This window comes from Mus musculus, chromosome 5, assembly GCF_000001635.26.
Source record: "Mus musculus strain C57BL/6J chromosome 5, GRCm38.p6 C57BL/6J".
Taxonomy (NCBI): domain Eukaryota; kingdom Metazoa; phylum Chordata; class Mammalia; order Rodentia; family Muridae; genus Mus; species Mus musculus.
The window spans coordinates 38,711,663-38,729,040 of record NC_000071.6 but is presented as its reverse complement, the minus strand read 5'-3'; the positions used below and the strand labels follow the sequence as shown (position 1 = coordinate 38,729,040).

The 17,378-nt window shown below is 42.0% G+C and overlaps 1 protein-coding gene across 5 annotated transcripts in view; it reads left to right on the top strand.

Annotated features, from left to right (window-relative positions):
• The window catches only part of Clnk (cytokine-dependent hematopoietic cell linker), a 171,271-nt gene that overhangs the window by 147,818 nt on the left and 6,075 nt on the right, over nucleotides 1-17,378 (top strand). For all 5 annotated transcript variants that reach the window (XM_011240734.1, XM_006503974.2, XM_011240735.1 and 2 more), the window contains 3 exons: nucleotides 8,005-8,132; nucleotides 14,022-14,099; nucleotides 15,812-15,967. In XM_011240734.1, coding sequence (XP_011239036.1) covers nucleotides 8,005-8,132; nucleotides 14,022-14,099; nucleotides 15,812-15,967 — 362 coding nt within the window. The remainder of the gene's footprint in view (nucleotides 1-8,004; nucleotides 8,133-14,021; nucleotides 14,100-15,811; nucleotides 15,968-17,378) is intronic.

Here is a 17,378-nt window from a genome sequence, read left to right as displayed (position 1 = left end):
CACGAAAGTTTTTAAGCCAATGTTCTTCTCACTAATAAAGGTCTGTAGACTTTCTCTTGGGACAGCATGCTGCATTGCCCCAGTGTGATTTCTCTTAGATTCTGGATATGGAATCAGCATATCCCTAGGATTTTTTTTTTTTGATAGAAGATTTTTTTAAATTATTTATTTATTTACATCCCAAACACTGCTTTCCCTCCAGGCCCCTACATCACTCCTCTGAGATGGTGCCCCCCCCCCCCAATATACTAAGTCTCTGCCAGATTAGACTCATTTTCTCCCACTGAAGCCAGTCCAAGGCAGCCATGGAGACTGACCAGCAGATGTGCTACATATGTGCCAGGCACCTTGTTCAAAGCCATGTATGTTCTTTGGTTGGTAGCTCAGTATCTGAGAGCTCCCAGGGGTCCAGGCTAGTTGACTCTGTTGGTCTTCCTGTGGGGTTCCCATCCCCCTTCAGGGCCTTCCATCCTTCCTTCAACTCTTCCACAAGTGTCCCTGAACTCTGCCACAATGTATGGCTGTGGGTATCTGCATCTGTTTCAATCCACTGCTGGGCAGAGCCTCTCAGAGGACAGTTATGCTTACACTCCTGTTTGTATCATTAATAATGTCAGTGATTGGTGCTTGCCCATGGGATGGGTTTTGAGTTGAGACAATTATTGGTTGGCCTATCTTTCAATCTCTGCTCCATCTCTGCATTTCCTTTAGACAAGACAAATTTTGGGTTAAAAGTTTTGTGGGTGGATTGGTGTCTTTATTCCTCCACTGGGTCTCCTGCCTGGCTACAGGAAGAGGTCTCTTCAGGTTTCATGTTCCCACTGTTAAGCATCTCAGCTAAGGTCACAGGCATTGACTCCTTGGAGCCTCTCTATCCCAGGTCTCTGGGACTTCCTAGAGATTCTCCCCTCCCCACCCATCCCCTGCAGCTGAAGATTTCCATTCATTCTCAAGGCCCTCAGGGCCTCTCCTGTCTCTCCTCACACCTGACCCTGCCTCTCCATTCCCCTTTCCCTCCCCTCTCCCACCCAGTTCCCTCTCTCCCTCTGCCTGCTATGACCATTTTGTTTCCCCTTCTAAGTGTGATTCAAGCATCCTTGCTTGGGCCTTCCTTCTTGTTTAACTTCTTTGTGTTTGTGGGGTATAGTATGGATATTCTATACTTTATGGCTAATATCCACTTATCAATGAGTACATACCAATACATGCCCTTTTGGGTTACCTCATTCAGGATAATATTTTCTAGTTCCATCCATTTGCCTACAAAATTCACGATGCTTTTAAAAGCTGAATAGTATTCCATTGTATAAATAAACCACCTTTTCTGTATTAATTCTTCAGCTGAGGAATCTTGGTTGTTTCCAGTTTCTGGCTATTATGAATAAGACTGCTATGAACTTAGTGGAGCACATGTCCTTGTGGTATGGTGGAGTACCTTTTGGGTATATGCCCAGGAGCAGTATAGCTGGGTATTCAGGTAGAATTATTTCCAATTTTATGAGAAACTGCAAGATTGATTTCCAAATGGTTGTACAAGTTTGCAAACCCATGAGCAATGAAGGAGTGTTCCCCTTTCTCCACATCCTTGCCAGCATGTGCTGTCCCTTTAATTTTTGATCTTAGCCATTCTGATTAGTGTGAGGTGGAATCTCAGGGTCGTTTTGATTTGCAGTTCCCTGATGACTAAGGATGTTGAGCACCATTTCTTTAAGTGCTTCTCAGCCATTCAAAATTCCTCTATTGAGAATTCTGTTTAGCTCCTGTATTCGTTAAGGTTCTCTAGAGTCACAGAACTTGGGGATGCCTCTATATGTTAAGGGAATTTATTATGATGACTTACAGTCTGTAGTTTAACTAACCCAACAATGGACACCTGTGAATGGGAAGTCCAAAAATCTAGTTGTTGCCCAGCCTCATGAGGCTGTTTTTGTTTCACCTGGTTTTCTGTATAAGCTGGAATCCTGAAGTAGGTTCTAACAGATGTGCTGGCAAGTAAGTGCAAGCAAAGAAGAGTGAGTCTTCCTTCTTCCAGTGTCCTTATGTGGGCCTCTAGCAGAAGGCTTGGCTCTGATTAAAGGTGTGTACTGCCAGGCCTGGATCTGGAACTTGCTTTGTCCCAGGCTGGCCTTGAACTCAGAGATCTGCCCACCTCAGCCTCCTGGGGTTAAAGGTGTGTTCTACTTTGCCAAAGCCTAAGCTCTTTATGGCCACTATGCCTCAAGATCTCCATGTCAAGATCTGGGTTAGAAGCCTGTGTCTTCCAGCCTCAAGATCTAAATCACAAGTGTGCCCTTCATTTCTGTATTGTAGTTCATTACAGATGTAGTCAAGTTGACATCCAGAAAAAGCCATCATACCTCTGCACCCCATTTTTAAAATTGGGTTATTTGGTTTGTTGAAGTTTATCTTCTTGAGTTCTTTATATACTTTGGATATTAACCCTTTATTGGATGCAGGGTTAGTTAAGATCCTTTGCTAATATGTAAGCTATGATTTCATCCTGTTGACAGTGTCCCTTGCCTGAGCTATTGGTGTTCCTTTTCTGTTAGATTTGGTGTATCCTGTTTTATGTTGAGGTCTTTGATCCTTTTAGACTTCAGTTTTGTGCAGGGTGATAAATATGGATCTATGTGCATTTTTCTACATGCAGACATCCAATTACACCAGCACCATTTGTTGAAGATGCTTTCTTTTCTGCAATGTGTGATTTTGACTTCTTTATCAAAAATCAAGTATGCATAGGGGTGTGGTTTTATTTCTAGGTCTCTAATTCTATTTCATTGATCAACCTGTCTGTTTCTGTGCCCACACTTTGCACTGTTTATCTCTATTTTCTCACTATTGCTCTGTAGTACAGCTGGATGTCAGGGATCGTGATTCCTCAAGAAGTTCTTTTTTTCTATCCTGGGTTTTGTGTTGTCCCATATGAAGTTGAAAATTGCTCTTTCAAGGTCTGAAAAATATTATTGAAATTTTGATGGGGATTGCATTAAATCTGTTGGTAGCTTTTGGTAAGACGACCATTTTTTCACTATGTCAATCCTACCTTATCCATGACCATGGGAGATCTTTCCATCTTTTGATATCTTCTTCAGTTTCTTTCTTTAGACACTTGAAGTTCTTGTCATATAGATCTTTTAATTGCTTGGTTAGAGTTTCACCAAGGTATGTATTTTATGTTATCTGTGGCTATTATGAAGGGTGCTGTTTCCCGAATTCCTTTTTCTGCCTAATTATCATTTGTGTAAAGAGGGGCTATTAATTTCTTTGAGTTAATTTTATTCCCAGCCACTTCGCTGAAGTTGTTTTTCAGGTAGGAGTTCTCTGGTGGAATTTTGGGATCCGCTTATGTATACTATCATATCACCTGCAAATAGTGATACTTGGACTTCTTCCTTTTCAATTTGCATCCCCTTAATCTCCTTTTGTTCTCCTATTACTCTAGCTAGAACTTCAAGTACTTTATTGAATAGAGAGACCAGGAAGCTTCGTCTTGTCCCTGGTTTTAGTGGGATTAATTCAAGTTTAATTTGATGTTGGCTATTGGCTTACTGTGCATCGTTTTTATTATGTTTAGGTATGTGCCTTGAATCCATGATATCGCCAAGACTTTTAATGTGAAGGGATGTTGGACTTTGTCAAAGGCTTTTCCAGCATCTAATGAGATGATCATGTAATTTTTGTTGTTGTTTCAGTTTGTCTATATGGTGGATTACATTGATGGATTTTTGTATATTTAACTATCCCTGGGATACACCCTACTTGATCATGGTGGATGATGTCTTTGATGTTTTCTTGGATTCAGTTTGAAAGAATTTTTTTGAGAATTTTTGTGTTGATGTTTGTAAGTGAAATTGGTCTGTAGTTCTCTTTCTCTATTAGGTCTTTGTATGGTGTAGGTATCAAGGTAACTGTGGCTTCATAGAATGAATTAGATAGTGTTCCTTCTGTTTCTGTTTCGCAGGACAGTTTGAGAAGTATTGATATTAGCAGTTCTTTGAAAGTTTGGTAGATGGGCTGGTGAGATGGCTCAGCAGGTAAGAGCACCCGACTGCTCTTCCAAAGGTCCGGAGTTCAAATCCCAGCAACCACATGGTGGCTCACAACCATCCGTAACGAGATCTGACTCCCTCTTCTGGAGTGTCTGAAGACAGCTACAGTGTACTTACATATAGTAAATAATAAATAAATCTTAAGAAAAAAACACAGAGCTATGCCAATTATAAGAAAGAAAGAAAGAAAGAAAGAAAGAAAGAAAGAAAGAAAGAAAGAAAGAAAGAAAGAAAGCAAGCTTGGTAGAATTCTTCACTAAAACCATCTGGCCCTGGGATTTTTTTGGGGGGGGTGGGGTTGGGAGACTTTTAATGACTGCTTCTATTTCCTTAGGGGTTATGAGACTGTTTAGGTAGTTTACCTGATCTTGATTTAACTTTTATATGTGATATCTGTCTAAAAATTCATCCATTTCACTTGGATTTTCCAATTTTGTGGAGAACAGGCTGTAGAAGTAAGACCCAATGATTCTTTGAATTTTCTCAGTTTCTGTTGCTATGTCTTCCTTTTCATTTCTGATTTTGTTAATTTGGATACTCTATCTGTGCCTTCTAGTTAGTTTAATAAAGGGTTTGTCTATCTTGTTGATTTTCTCAAAGGACTAGCGCCTGGATTTGTTGATTCTGTTTATTGTTCTCTTTGTTTCAAATTGATTAATTTCAGCCCTGTGTTTGACTATTTCCTGTCATCTATTCCTCTTGGATGTGTTTGCTTCCTTTAGTTATAGAGCTTTCAGGTGTACTGTTAAGTTGTTAATGTGAGATCTCTCCAATTTCTTTATGAAAACACTTAGTGTTATGAATTTTCCTCAGAGCACTGCTTTCATTGTGTCCCATAAGTTTGGGTATGTTGTACTTTCCTTTTCATTGAATTCTAGAAAGTCTTGATAATTTATTTCTTTATTTCTGTTGTAGAAATTTTTAATTACTACCAAGGGTTTCTACTCTGTTTTGATCATTCAGTTCCCAGATAAAAGACATACAACTTTTTTTAATCTATGATAAGCCTCAAACAACACAAAAGCTGGGCAGATATCTACCCTTTATGCTGCTAAAATCTACTTTTTTTTTCTGGTGATAACCCTGAGTTATTTCTCACTATGTTTCCTCTCAGCTGATCTTATCTCTGATTGGCCAGTCCTCAGGGCCATGTTTTCTTGACTCCTACCCCATGCCATTTGTCTCTTCCTCCTCACTTCTTCTCTTCTCGGTTCTCCTCTGAGCCTAAGCCCAGGAATCCCAAACTTAGCCTGTGTCTCTTTGGCCCAGCTATTGGCTGTCAGCATCCTTATTCACCAATCAGAAATAACTTCACATAGCACCACATAGGTCTACATGTGGACTCTCTCATCTCCGGGGCAACCAAGTCTTGGGGGCCTGCACTTAGCATTACAATACATAGCAACAGAGCAAACCTCAACATATTTCTTCCTTGACCAAGTGATCATTGAGTAAAGAGCTAGTCCGTTTCCATGAGTATGAGGGCTTTCTGTTGTTTCTGTTGTTAAAGTTCAGCCTTAACCCATGAAGATCTGACAGACGGCAGGGGGTGATTTCAATCTTCTTGTATCTGTTGAGGCTTGCTTTGTTCCTAATTATATGATTAGTTTGGGAGAAGGTTTCATGAGGTGCTGAAAGAAGGTATATTCTTTTGTTTTGGGGTAAAAGTTTCTGTGGATATCAGTTAAAACCATTTGGTTAATAAACTCTGTTCATTGCATTGTTACTCTGTTTAGTTTCTGTTTCAATGACCTGTCCATTCATGAAAGTGAGGTATGCAAGTCCTCCACTATTATTGTGTGAGCTTCAATGTGTGATTTGAGCTTTAGTAAAGTTTCTTTTATGAACGTGGGTGCCCTTGCATTGGGGCACAGCTGTTCAGAATTGAGACATCATCTTGGTGGATTTTCCCTTTAATGAGTATGAAGTGTCTTTGCCTATTTCTTTTGATAGATTTGTGGTTGAAAGTTTATTTGATTTGATTTTAGAATAGCTACTCCATTTTGTTTGTTGGGTCTGTTTGCTTGGAAACCCTTTTTCCAGTTCTTTAATCTGAAGTAATGAACGTTGTTGCTGAGGTGTGTTTCTTGTATGCAGCAGAATGATGGATCCTGTTTGCATATCCAGTCTGCAAGCCTGTGTCTTTTTATTGGTGAATTGAGTCCATTGATGTTGAGAAACATTAATGACTAGTGATTGTAAGTTCCTGTTATTTTGATGTTAAAGGTATTAGTGTATGTATCTGAGTTCCTCTTATCTTTGTTTTGCTGTAAGGTGATTAATTTTTTGCATGTGTTTTCTTGAATATAGTTACCCTCCTTGTGTTTGAGTTTTCTTATAGTATTCTCTGTAAGCAGAAAGACATTGTTTGAATTTGGTTTTGTCGTGGAATATCTTGGTTTCTCCATCTATAGTGATTGAGAGTTTTGTTGAATACAGTAGTCTGAGCTAGCATTTGTGATCTCTTAGAATCTATAACACATCTGTCCAGGATCTTCTGGCATTTAGAGTCTCTGTTGAAAAATCAGGTGTGATTCTGATAGCTCTGCCTTTATATGTTATTTGGCCTTTTTTTTCTTGCAGCTTTTAATATTCTTTCTTTGTTCTGTATAGTTAGTGCTTTGATTATTATGTGGTGAGAGGATTTTCTTTTCTGGTCAAATCTATTTGATGTTCTGTAAGCTTCTAGCCATCTCTTTCTTTAGGTTTGGGAAGTTTTTCCTTTGTTGAAGATGTTTTTGACCCTTTGAACTGGGAATCTTCACCCTCTTCTATTCCTATTATTCTTTGGTTTGGTCTTTTCGGTGTCCCAAATTTCCTGTATGTTTTGAGTTAGAAACATTTACATTTGGCATTTTCTTTGATCGATGTATCCTTTCTCCTTTGGTATTGTCTACACCTGAAATTCTCTCTTCCATCTCTTGAATCCTGTTGGTAATGCTGGCATCTGTAGTTTCTGTTCTCTTTCCATCTCCAGGGTTTCCATCTCCAGGGTTGCTTCCATTTGTGTTTTCTTTATTTCTTCTATTTCCATTTTTAGTTCTTGGACTGTTTTATTCATTTCTTTTGCCTGTTTGATTATATTTTCCTGTATTTTTTAAGGGACTTATGTGTTTCCTCTTTAAGGGCTTCAACCTGTTGATTATGTTTTCCTATATTATTTAAGGGAATTATTTGTATCCTCTTTAAAGGCCTCTATCATCTTTGGGATGGGATTTAAGGTCACAGTCTTACTTTTCAGGTATGTTAGGATATGCAGGGCTTGCAGCAATAGGACAGGGGGTGCTAGGTCCTGGTGGTTCCATATTGCACTGGCTTCTGTTGATTATGTTCTTACACTTGTCTTTCACCATCTGTTTGTTCCTGATGTTGGTTGGCCTAAGTGTCCTGGGTAGCAGGTCTCCCAGGAGGCAAGTGGAGCTGTGTGTTTCCGGTTTGAGCTGACCTCCTGGTAGGCAGGCAGAGCTGTGGGGTGGGGTGCAGAGTGCTAATCTGTGACTGCTGCATGTGTATGAGTATACCAGAAGAGAGATGGCACTCTGGCCACACCCCTAGGATTTTAAGTCACCCCACCCTTCAGTTTCTGGGGATTCTCCTGTCTCTGCCTACCATTTCCTGGTAGGAATGCTGGGATTGAAGCTGCTCACTAGAATCTGGCTTTTACATGAGTTCTGAGGACTTGAACTCTGTTCATCACAGCTGGAAGGCAAGCACTTTTACCCACTGAGCTATCTCTCCCAACTACACAAGTACAGTTCTGGAAGATGACTTCAGGTTCCCTGTGAGGAGGGGGAATGTAGAAGTGGAGGAGCACTACAATTCCTGGCGAGAGGATGTTGTCTAGTCCATAAAGATGGCCACAGACAGGCAGAGGTGATGAGCCCAGCTACACATTGGAAGGAGGCAGACTGAGACAGCAATGCAACTTCATTTAAGTGTGATCTCTTTCCAGACCATACAGGTAGCATGCAGCACTGTCCTGCTCAGAGATGCCAAGCTGCAGCCAGCCACAGCCCTCGAATGCTGCCCTATGAAAACACAAACTCGGAGAAACCTGACCCCACAAAGCCTGATGAGAAGGTGAGACAGTAGCACCTCCGCAAGCCCTTCTAGCAGTTTTGGCATCCAGTGAGAGCTCACTGAGAATGCCCAAAGCAGATCACTATGGTGGCCATTAATTGTTTTCCCATACTGTCTTAGTTAGAGTGTCATTGCTGTGATAAGACACTCTGATAATGGAAACTCTTATAAAGGAACACATTTAACTGGGGCTGGCTTACAGTTTTAGCAGTTTAGTTCATTATCATCATGGCGGGAAACATGGTGGCATGCAGGCAGACATAGTGCTAGAGAAGGAGCTTAGAGTTCTATGTCTTGATCTGAAGGCAGCAGAAGGACACTATGTGCCACACTGAGCATAGCTTGAGCATAGCTTGAGCATAGGAGACCTTAAAACCAACCCCCTCAGTGACACACTTCCTCCGACAAGGCCATACACACTCCAACAAGGCCACACTCCTAATAGTGCCACTCCCTATGGGCCAAGCATTCAAACATATGAGTCTACGGGGGTCATACATATTCAATCCACCACACATACAATGACAAATCATTGGGTTTTAATGTTTCTAAAAGGTTTTGTTGTGCCATACTTCATTACTCTTTCACCAGATTTTTCAATCTGCACATGTTCCCAATTCTCAGAATATTCTGTTCATTAATTATGGGGGGGGGGGCACGTGAGAAATTCAGACTTAACATTTTGTTAAGTTTCATGGATGATTAACTGGAATTTGAATATTTGAGTTCATTTTCCATCCAAAGATTCACACATCACATTTAAACTTCAGTTGAGCATGGCAGCCATTTCCTGAGCACTGATTATGTGTGTCAGTCAGTGTGAGGAGTTAAGATTCCTGACACAGAAGAGAGCTAGCTAGAAATAGCTAATAAGTAGCTTTATTTATCCATCCCATGTCTCATGATCTCTCATTAAAATCATCTCCAGTCACACAATCACCTCTCAGTCCATCTGCATTTGTGGTTCCCACTAAGAAGAACGAGTATTCTTTGTGTCTTATTTGCTCCTTCCTCCAGAAGCTGTAACATTATTTACTAAAGACAGCACCAAAAAAGATGGTGCCACCCTAATTCCATATCCTTGGCTTATGAGTGCCTTGCTCCAGAGCTTCCCAAGGTCTGTAAGTGAAGCATCTGGGATCTCTGATCAATTCCTTGAAATCCTTATAGTACCTCAAATGTCTTTGATTGGCCTTTTAATTAATCTCTACCTAATTTTCTAATGGATTCCCACTCTTCCCATGGACTCTGGAACCCTCTTTCATTTCCCCTTTACATGCACCTGGATGTAGTTTGCTCTGCTGCACTCACGGCCTTAGGACTCTTGAGCTCTAACTCAACGTCTATATAAGACCAAACTTGGGGGCTGGAGAGAGAGCTCAGCGGTTAAGAGCACTGACTGCTCTTCCAAAGGTCCTGGGTTCGAATCACAGCAGCTACATGGTGGCTTACAACCATCCGTAATGAGATCTGACACTCTCTTCTGGAGTGTCTGGAGACAGCTACAGTGTACTTACATATAATAAATAAATAAATAAATAAATAAATAAATAAATAAGATCAAACTTCTCATGGGCATGAGAAGAGCTAGGAGATCAGGATGTTCCCACTTTCAACAATTCAACGAGTCTTATGACTTGTGGCAGCTCTAAATAATCTCAATAATGAGGTCTGTGTAATATTCTGTAAATTGACTGCTTTCACTTTGCATTGGTATGTTAATAATTTTTAAAGCAGCATTCCAGATGACAGACAAAAATACATACATACATACATACATACATATATACATACATACATACATAAAGTAGAAATCAATTACCATATTCTGCTACTGGGTATATCCCCAAGAGAACTGAAAGAAGAGCTCAAGAGAATTTGAGTTCTTGTTTTTATAACATTATGTATGATAGTCAACATGTAGGAAGAATAAAGGTATCCATCCATTGACAGACAGAGAGAAAGAGAAATAAACAAAACATTGCATGCACACACACGCACACGCACACACACACACACACACACACATCTGACATGTTCTACATAGATAAACTACAAAAACGTAATACTAGGTAAAGAAAGACAAACACTAAAGGACACACATATACCTCCTGCTAGTCATAGCTCCTAGAGCAGCCAAGTTTACAGAGATATCAAGCAAGGTAGGTGGTTTCCCCAGGGCTAGGATAAAGAAGAGAGTAATGAAGAGCTGTTGTTTAAGGAGCACAAAGTTTTGACTTGAGAGGATGGAAAAATTCTTGGAAATGGATAATGGTGATGGTTTTAAAAGCAATATAAATGCATTTAATGGAATGAGTTATGCACTCAAAGTTGCTAAAATGGTGACTCTTTACATTTTATTGTGCACTTTAAAAGGCACAGCAGGACCCTTCAGCCTGCTAAGGGCTCACAGTGTAGAGGCCTCATGACTCTGTTCAGGGATGACTAGAAAGGTCAGGGCTATTAAAGGTACGCTAACACCAAGTGCTGTACTCTGCAGTCACTCAGAGGACAGCAAGGGACTAAAGACGAGCTTCTCCTCATTGTCACTCAGAGGCCACCAAGGCCTTCGCTCAAGCACTAACCTACACCATCCACCCCTCACAACCACATCTGGAGATATTTTAAGAAGCCCCAAGCTGCAACAGCCTAGGCAGTGGTTCTCAGCCTGTAGGTCACGACGCCTTTGGAGATCACATAACGGATACCCTGCCTAGCAGATACTTACACTGCGATTCGTAACAGTAGCAAAATAAGAGTTATGAAGTAACAACGGAATAATTTTATGGTTAGGGGTCATAACATGAGTAACTATATTAAAGGGTCAGAGCATTAGGAAGGTTGAGAACCAATAATCTAAGGCATCTTCCAGCTTGACCAACCAAATAAGTGAGTGAGGCTCACTATGGCTGAGCGCCCCCAAGCCCTGAGACAGGCCAGAAGCCCCAGAGCCAGTACCACAGTGATCACGGGGCTCAGCAGGCTCAAACTCCAGCATGGAGGTGAGTTCTCACTTTCTTCCTGGGAACCTGCGTGAGCTTTGCCTAGGGCAGGGTCTGGACCCTCCCCACACTCTAAAATGCTTACACTGAAGCCTCCTTAGTACTAAGTCCCCGCTAGTTGGTGGAATAAAATAGAGGAATTTATTACAAAGGAGGCCTCAAAGAAAGTAAGGGATTGAGTTTCAATATTTGTCTGTGTTTACAAAAAAACACTTAAGATATTCTTTATATGCACTATCTATGAGAAATTCCAAGTATCACGTCTAGTTGAATGCTTTCGACAAATGAAAATACCAGGCTAGTCACTGTCCTGGTTCAAGAAACACATTTCCATGGCACCCCAGTTTCCTTTCTGCCCCTGTGAAGTTTTGTCCTCCTCTGGCTCCCAACAGCAGTTCTCGTTTCCACCAACACCCCACATCCTTCCTAGAATCCTGTCTAGACAGAACCAGAGAATGGCTCTTTTGCTCCTGGCTTTGTTTCATGGAGCACAATGCTTTTGAGATTTACCCCCTGTGGTTGCCTGGGTTGTGTTTTCCTTTAATTTTGTGTTAGACTCTTTTTTTAATTGGATATTTTATTTATTTACATTTCAAATGGTATCCCCATACCCAGTTTCCTCTCCGCAAACCTCCATCCCATCCACCCTCCTCCTGCTTCTATGAGGGTGCTCCCCCCACCCACCCACTCCCACCTTAGACTCTAAATGGACCACAGTTGCTGAGTTGAATAGCAGAGACAGGAGGATTGATTATAAAAAGTGCCCAGTTGGGAGGCAGAGGCAGGTGGATTTCTGAGCTCCAGGCCAGCCTGGTCTACAAAGTGAGTTCCAGGACAGCCAGGGCTATACAGAGAAACCCTGTCTCAAAAAAATAACAACAAAAAAAAGTGCCCAGCCTAGGGTAGCTGGTGCGTGCATGTGTGCATACGTGCGTGAGTTAGAACAGTAGGTATATCTGACTTGCCATGCCCATAATATGAGATGGCATGAAAGGGAGTGAGGCTGCAGTTAGGTAGGAGCTAGAGCTTGCTGGCCAGATCATGTTCACCTGTGCCCATCACTGGATGGATCGTGTTGGTGCTGGGAAAAACAGAGACTGCAATGAGAAACCAAAGACTTGAGCTCACGTCCCTGGTTATTGCCAACCATGTGGTTGATTTTGACACATCGAGCCTTTGTTACCCATCTGCAACTAGAATGAACATTATCCATTGTGCATAGTCCAGAAAAAATAGTGCGTGGAAGGTTTGATATGCTGAATAAGGAAGGGCCTTATGACTCAACAGTGGGACCCGTGGTAACTCAGTGAAGAGGCTGGAGGACCATGCAGTCACGGGCACACATGCCAGGAGCATAGATGAACACACTTGCATCTTTCTACAATGTCAGAATTCACTGAGTAATAAACTCACCAGCTATATCAGTCTCATTGGCTGCTCTTTCCTAAGTAGTCCTGATTTCCCTTCATAGCTGCTCATTGGCACCCCCAAGTTCTTTTACTCCAGTGTATATGAATTATTGATGTTAACTCTTGAGTTGTAATTATACCATAAACTGGGAGGAAGACAGTGACAAAGGATTAAAAAGGCCACAAAATTTAAAGAGGCCCTAGTGGAGGCAGAGAATAGATACACAGGCAGGGAGTCACTGCAGGAGGCTAGACACTAAGGAACCCAGTTGGATTGTTGCCAGAGACCCAAGAATACGCAGGTTAGTGCTAAGCTCAGGATGGAGCTGCAGGGTTAAGCCATCTGCCTAGGACACCAAAGTGAGCTTCAAGTGCAAGTTCTGACAGACAGACAGACAATGGTGGTTGAGTGAGGAGTAAATAGTGGAGCACTGGGACAGTTGGCAGTCTCCTGACTGTTGTCACTTGGTGCAGGTACCTATGGTCAGATGACAGATTGTTGGGGCTGTTGTCACCAGTCATGGTGTTAGTTGTCCTCCTTTGACAGGGTCCAAGTGAGAGCACTGCATCCTTTCTTGGTCTTGCATCTTCAATCACTCCAGTAGGTTTATAGGTAGGAACAAACTATCTGTGCCTCATGGTCGGTGCTGGGCAGGTGGTGGCACCCCTGTGCACAGCAAGATGCAGAGTCATCCTTCCTCAAAGGAGAGCCAACTGATGCTTTGTAGAGTGAAGTCATCCAGAGAGTGGCAGTCTGAAAGCCACTTCTCGACACAATGTCGAGTGTCTTAGAGCTGGGCACAGTCTATTCTCCAAATACCACACACCACACAAGTCAGTGCGGCATAGGAGAAAGCCAGCCAAGTTATAGTTCCAATCTCGATTTCACTACATGACTCCAGGCAGAAGATACACAGAGACAGGGCTGCAGCAGCCCGCTCTGACCACTGTTTTTGCAGTGACCAGCATGCACAGTGTCACAGGCTACACATGTCCTCAAAACAACCTCACCACGTGCAGATTCAGGCATCATTGATAGCTGAGTGTAATCCCAGCGCCAGGAGGCTCAGTTCTATGCCATCTTCAGATATATAGTGAGTTCAAGACCAGCCTGTGATACATGACACCCTGTCTAAAAGAAAATTTAATAAAATCATTGACAGATGGAATGTATGTGCTTCCCGAGACTCCAATGATGGACTTCTCCTAATTGATGGGCAGTTCCTGGCCCCTCCCAATGACCACTCTCTTCTTATCCCTATCAACCTCAGAATCCCCAGCTGCAGTGGCTTATTCTGTGTCCATCTCCTCGCAGCATCAGTGGGCATTTCCAGGTTCCAGAACGAGATGTTCTGTGCTGAATATCTATCAATTACTCTGTGATTGGACACTGGTGGAGCAAAAGTAGAATTTGAATTAGTCCATAATGAACACCTCCCTTTGATCCTAAAATATTCCTCCTTGGACTTGTATCATAGGATGTCTGGCAGAATGAATGGTACATTGGAGAATACAGTCGCCAGGCAGTGGAAGATGTGTTAATGAAAGAGAACAAGGTAAGAGAACATCTTCGTTGTTTCTGTGGCCACGCTGTGTGTTTCTTCTGCCGGCGACACACACAAAAGTAAGAAGGGGACTTAGGGAGAAGCAGTTCTACGGGAGAGGAAATTGGTAAGAAAGAACAATGGGGTACAGTTTCTAGTTACTTCCAGAAAAAATTGGATAAAAGAACACTAAATATACAGACGAAATTAGGGAATGATTTTCTGAAAATGCAGAGATATGTAAGATGGTTTCAGACCTAAGACTTGGTTTTGCCACTTGTCATATATCTGACTCTCCCAAGTTCCTAAACAAGATTAGTTGTTGATTCTTTATTTATAAAATGAAAAACTGTTTTTAAAAATATCAGAGCTGGGCTGGAGAGATGGCTCAGCAGGAAAGAGCACTGACTGTTCTTCCAAAGGTCCTGAGTTCAAATCCCAGCAACCACCCATAATGAGATCTGATGCCCTCTTCTGGTGTGTCTGAAGACAGCTATAGTATACTTATGTATAATAATAAATAAATCTTTTTTTAAAAAAAAGAGTTAAAAGCTACACTGATCTGTAGTGAGAATGTAAGAATTAAAAAAAAAAATTATCAGAGCTAAGGTGGCCATGAGAAAATGCCATGTGGCATCTGGGGTGCAGTGGTCGCAATGGGCAGTGCCTCCTTCTGTTCTCCTCAAATTTCATCTCCTTACTAAACAGACACCTATGGTACTACTGGGTCTCTCTGTCTGACTTCTTTAAGAAAGGAACAGAAGTCATGACTGTTGCAATCCAGCATATGACAGGTCATGCTGCAGTAACAGATATCCCCGAGATCTCTGTCATTTATCCAAGATACCATTTCTTCACTGCACACCAGATTCTAGATAGATTTGTTTGGGCTATGTGGGGCTCTGGGTCCACCTTTACATGGTGTTTCTTTGCACATCTCCCCAAGAGTAATGCACTTTACCTCTTCCTTGACCAAATTCCAAGACCAAAGCTAACTTCCAAAAGGATAGGGAGGTTCCACCCTACCATGGCATTAAAATAGAGAAGAACTCAAGTGTTTATAACTAGGTCAAATGAAAACCACAGCTTTCGTCAAAAAGCAAGCGACTACTGGGTGACTATTCTGCCAGGCACAGAACTACACTGGGTTGCTTAGAAATACTAGAAAGCTTGTGTGGCTTAAGGGACTACTAAATCATCAACCAGGCCCCTAACGAATATGAAACTACAACAGGAAGGTGGCAGTTAATTCAGGAATGAATGATAGGTCTGTGGCAAAGCAGAAGCACCACGGATGAAGGGCTGCCCACCACACAGTAGCCAAGAAGCAAAGAGAAGATAAGAACAAGCTACATCTTTCAAAAGCACCCCCTTGATGATCACTTCCTAGACTAGGCTCCACCTCCGAATAGCCCATTCAGCTTTGAACTCACCAATGGGCTAATAATCTCATGATGCTAGCACCTTCGTGAACCAATTGCTTTTCTATATCACCACCTGCTAACACGTAACCCTCTTGAGGGGACACTTCATATCCAAACCCCAACCGGCACTCAGTAAAAGCTTGGGGAGTGCGGGGGGAGGGGGGGTGTAAATGGAATGTGCAGCTGGGTTGCCAAAACTGAATCCACGGAAGAATCTCATAAGAGCATCATTGTTGACATCACCTTAAGGCCAGAGTCCTTGCACAACTGAGAAGTTAACCATAATTCCTTTTGCTTCAGGATGGTACTTTTTTGGTCCGAGACTGCTCTACAAAATCCAAGGCAGAACCATATGTTTTGGTGGTGTTTTATGGGAACAAGGTCTACAATGTGAAAATCCGTTTCCTCGAGAGCAATCAACAGTTTGCCCTGGGCACAGGACTACGAGGAAATGAGGTACGTACAACCCAACCACCTCTCTTTCCTTGGCTATAAGTAAAACAAACAAACAAACATAGAGTTTAGAAGACGCTACATCCTTGTCTACATACCCCAGTGAACACAAGACAGGAGGAGAGACACTGCAGTGATATCCTTCCAGTCCCTTTCATGAGCATGCTGGCCCATGTTCAGTTCACCATGCAGCAGTCCACCATGCCACTGAATATCCCTCAGCCTCTTAAACCTATTAGAGAAACCCATTCAAAAGGAAGCAACTGCATTATGCCTTGTGGAGAACTTCTCTCAGCCATGCTAGCACTCCATTCCCATGGGGAGATTGGGTCCAGATTAGACCTTGTCACTGGCACCCTATCACAGCCTCAATCAGAATGACACTAGAGAAGAATAGTGACCCACTGTCACCAAGTGTTCTGAAGCCTGGTTTCCACTCTCTTTAACCCTTAGAAAACATAAGCAAGGGCACTTAGCTACTCGAAATACAGTAATGGACCTAACGGGAAATGCTAATGTCTGCATTTAGCTATGTTCACAAACAGTGACCGATTGTTCTGAAACAAATTCATAAAATCTGTTAGCTGATGTAGCAACATAATCAGATTGTAACCATTTGGCTTGTTTCGCACCATGGTTGCTATAATAATGGTTATGAGGTCACTTTCACAATTGCACTCAAGTGTTACTATTCTCTACTAAGCATCATTTAAATTTTATTTCTTTTACTTGTATGTGTGCATGTGTACCTGAGTACATGTATGCGTACCACATGCATTCAGCTGCCCACAGAGGCCAGCAGAGGGCATTGGATCACCTGGAACTGGGTTTGTAAGCCATCAGATGTGGGTGCTGGGAACAGAACCTAGGGCCTCTGCAAGAGTAGCAAGTGCTCTTACCCACTGCGCCATCCAGCCCTGAGCATCCCTTTAAGTTTAGATTTGGGGAATGGCAAAGGAATCAACTTTTTCTAATGTCTATTGAGGGGGGAAAAGGAGTCATGGTTCCATAGATTAATTGTAGGGAACTATATTCTAAGCATCCAACTAAAATAAATATGCCAGGTCCCAAAACATTTGACAGCTAAAATTGTTTAGGAACATCCAAGCCAACACCATAGTATATATCAGAAGGACAATGGAGAATGTGTGGAAGGTGCATGGGTTTGCAAAATGGGGTCCAATGATGAGACCCAGTGGCCTTATCTCTTAAATGCAGTGAATAGGTATCTGCCAACCACTATATTAAAAGCCTTTTATAATATTAATTTTTAATTATCTGTGGGTAGGGGTAGCTGTGTGTATACACACATAAGTGCAGGTGCCCAGGAGGCCAGAAGGGCATCAGATATCCAGAAGCTAGAGTTACAGGTGTTTGTGAGTTGCCATGTGGGTGTTGGGAACGGAACTCAGCT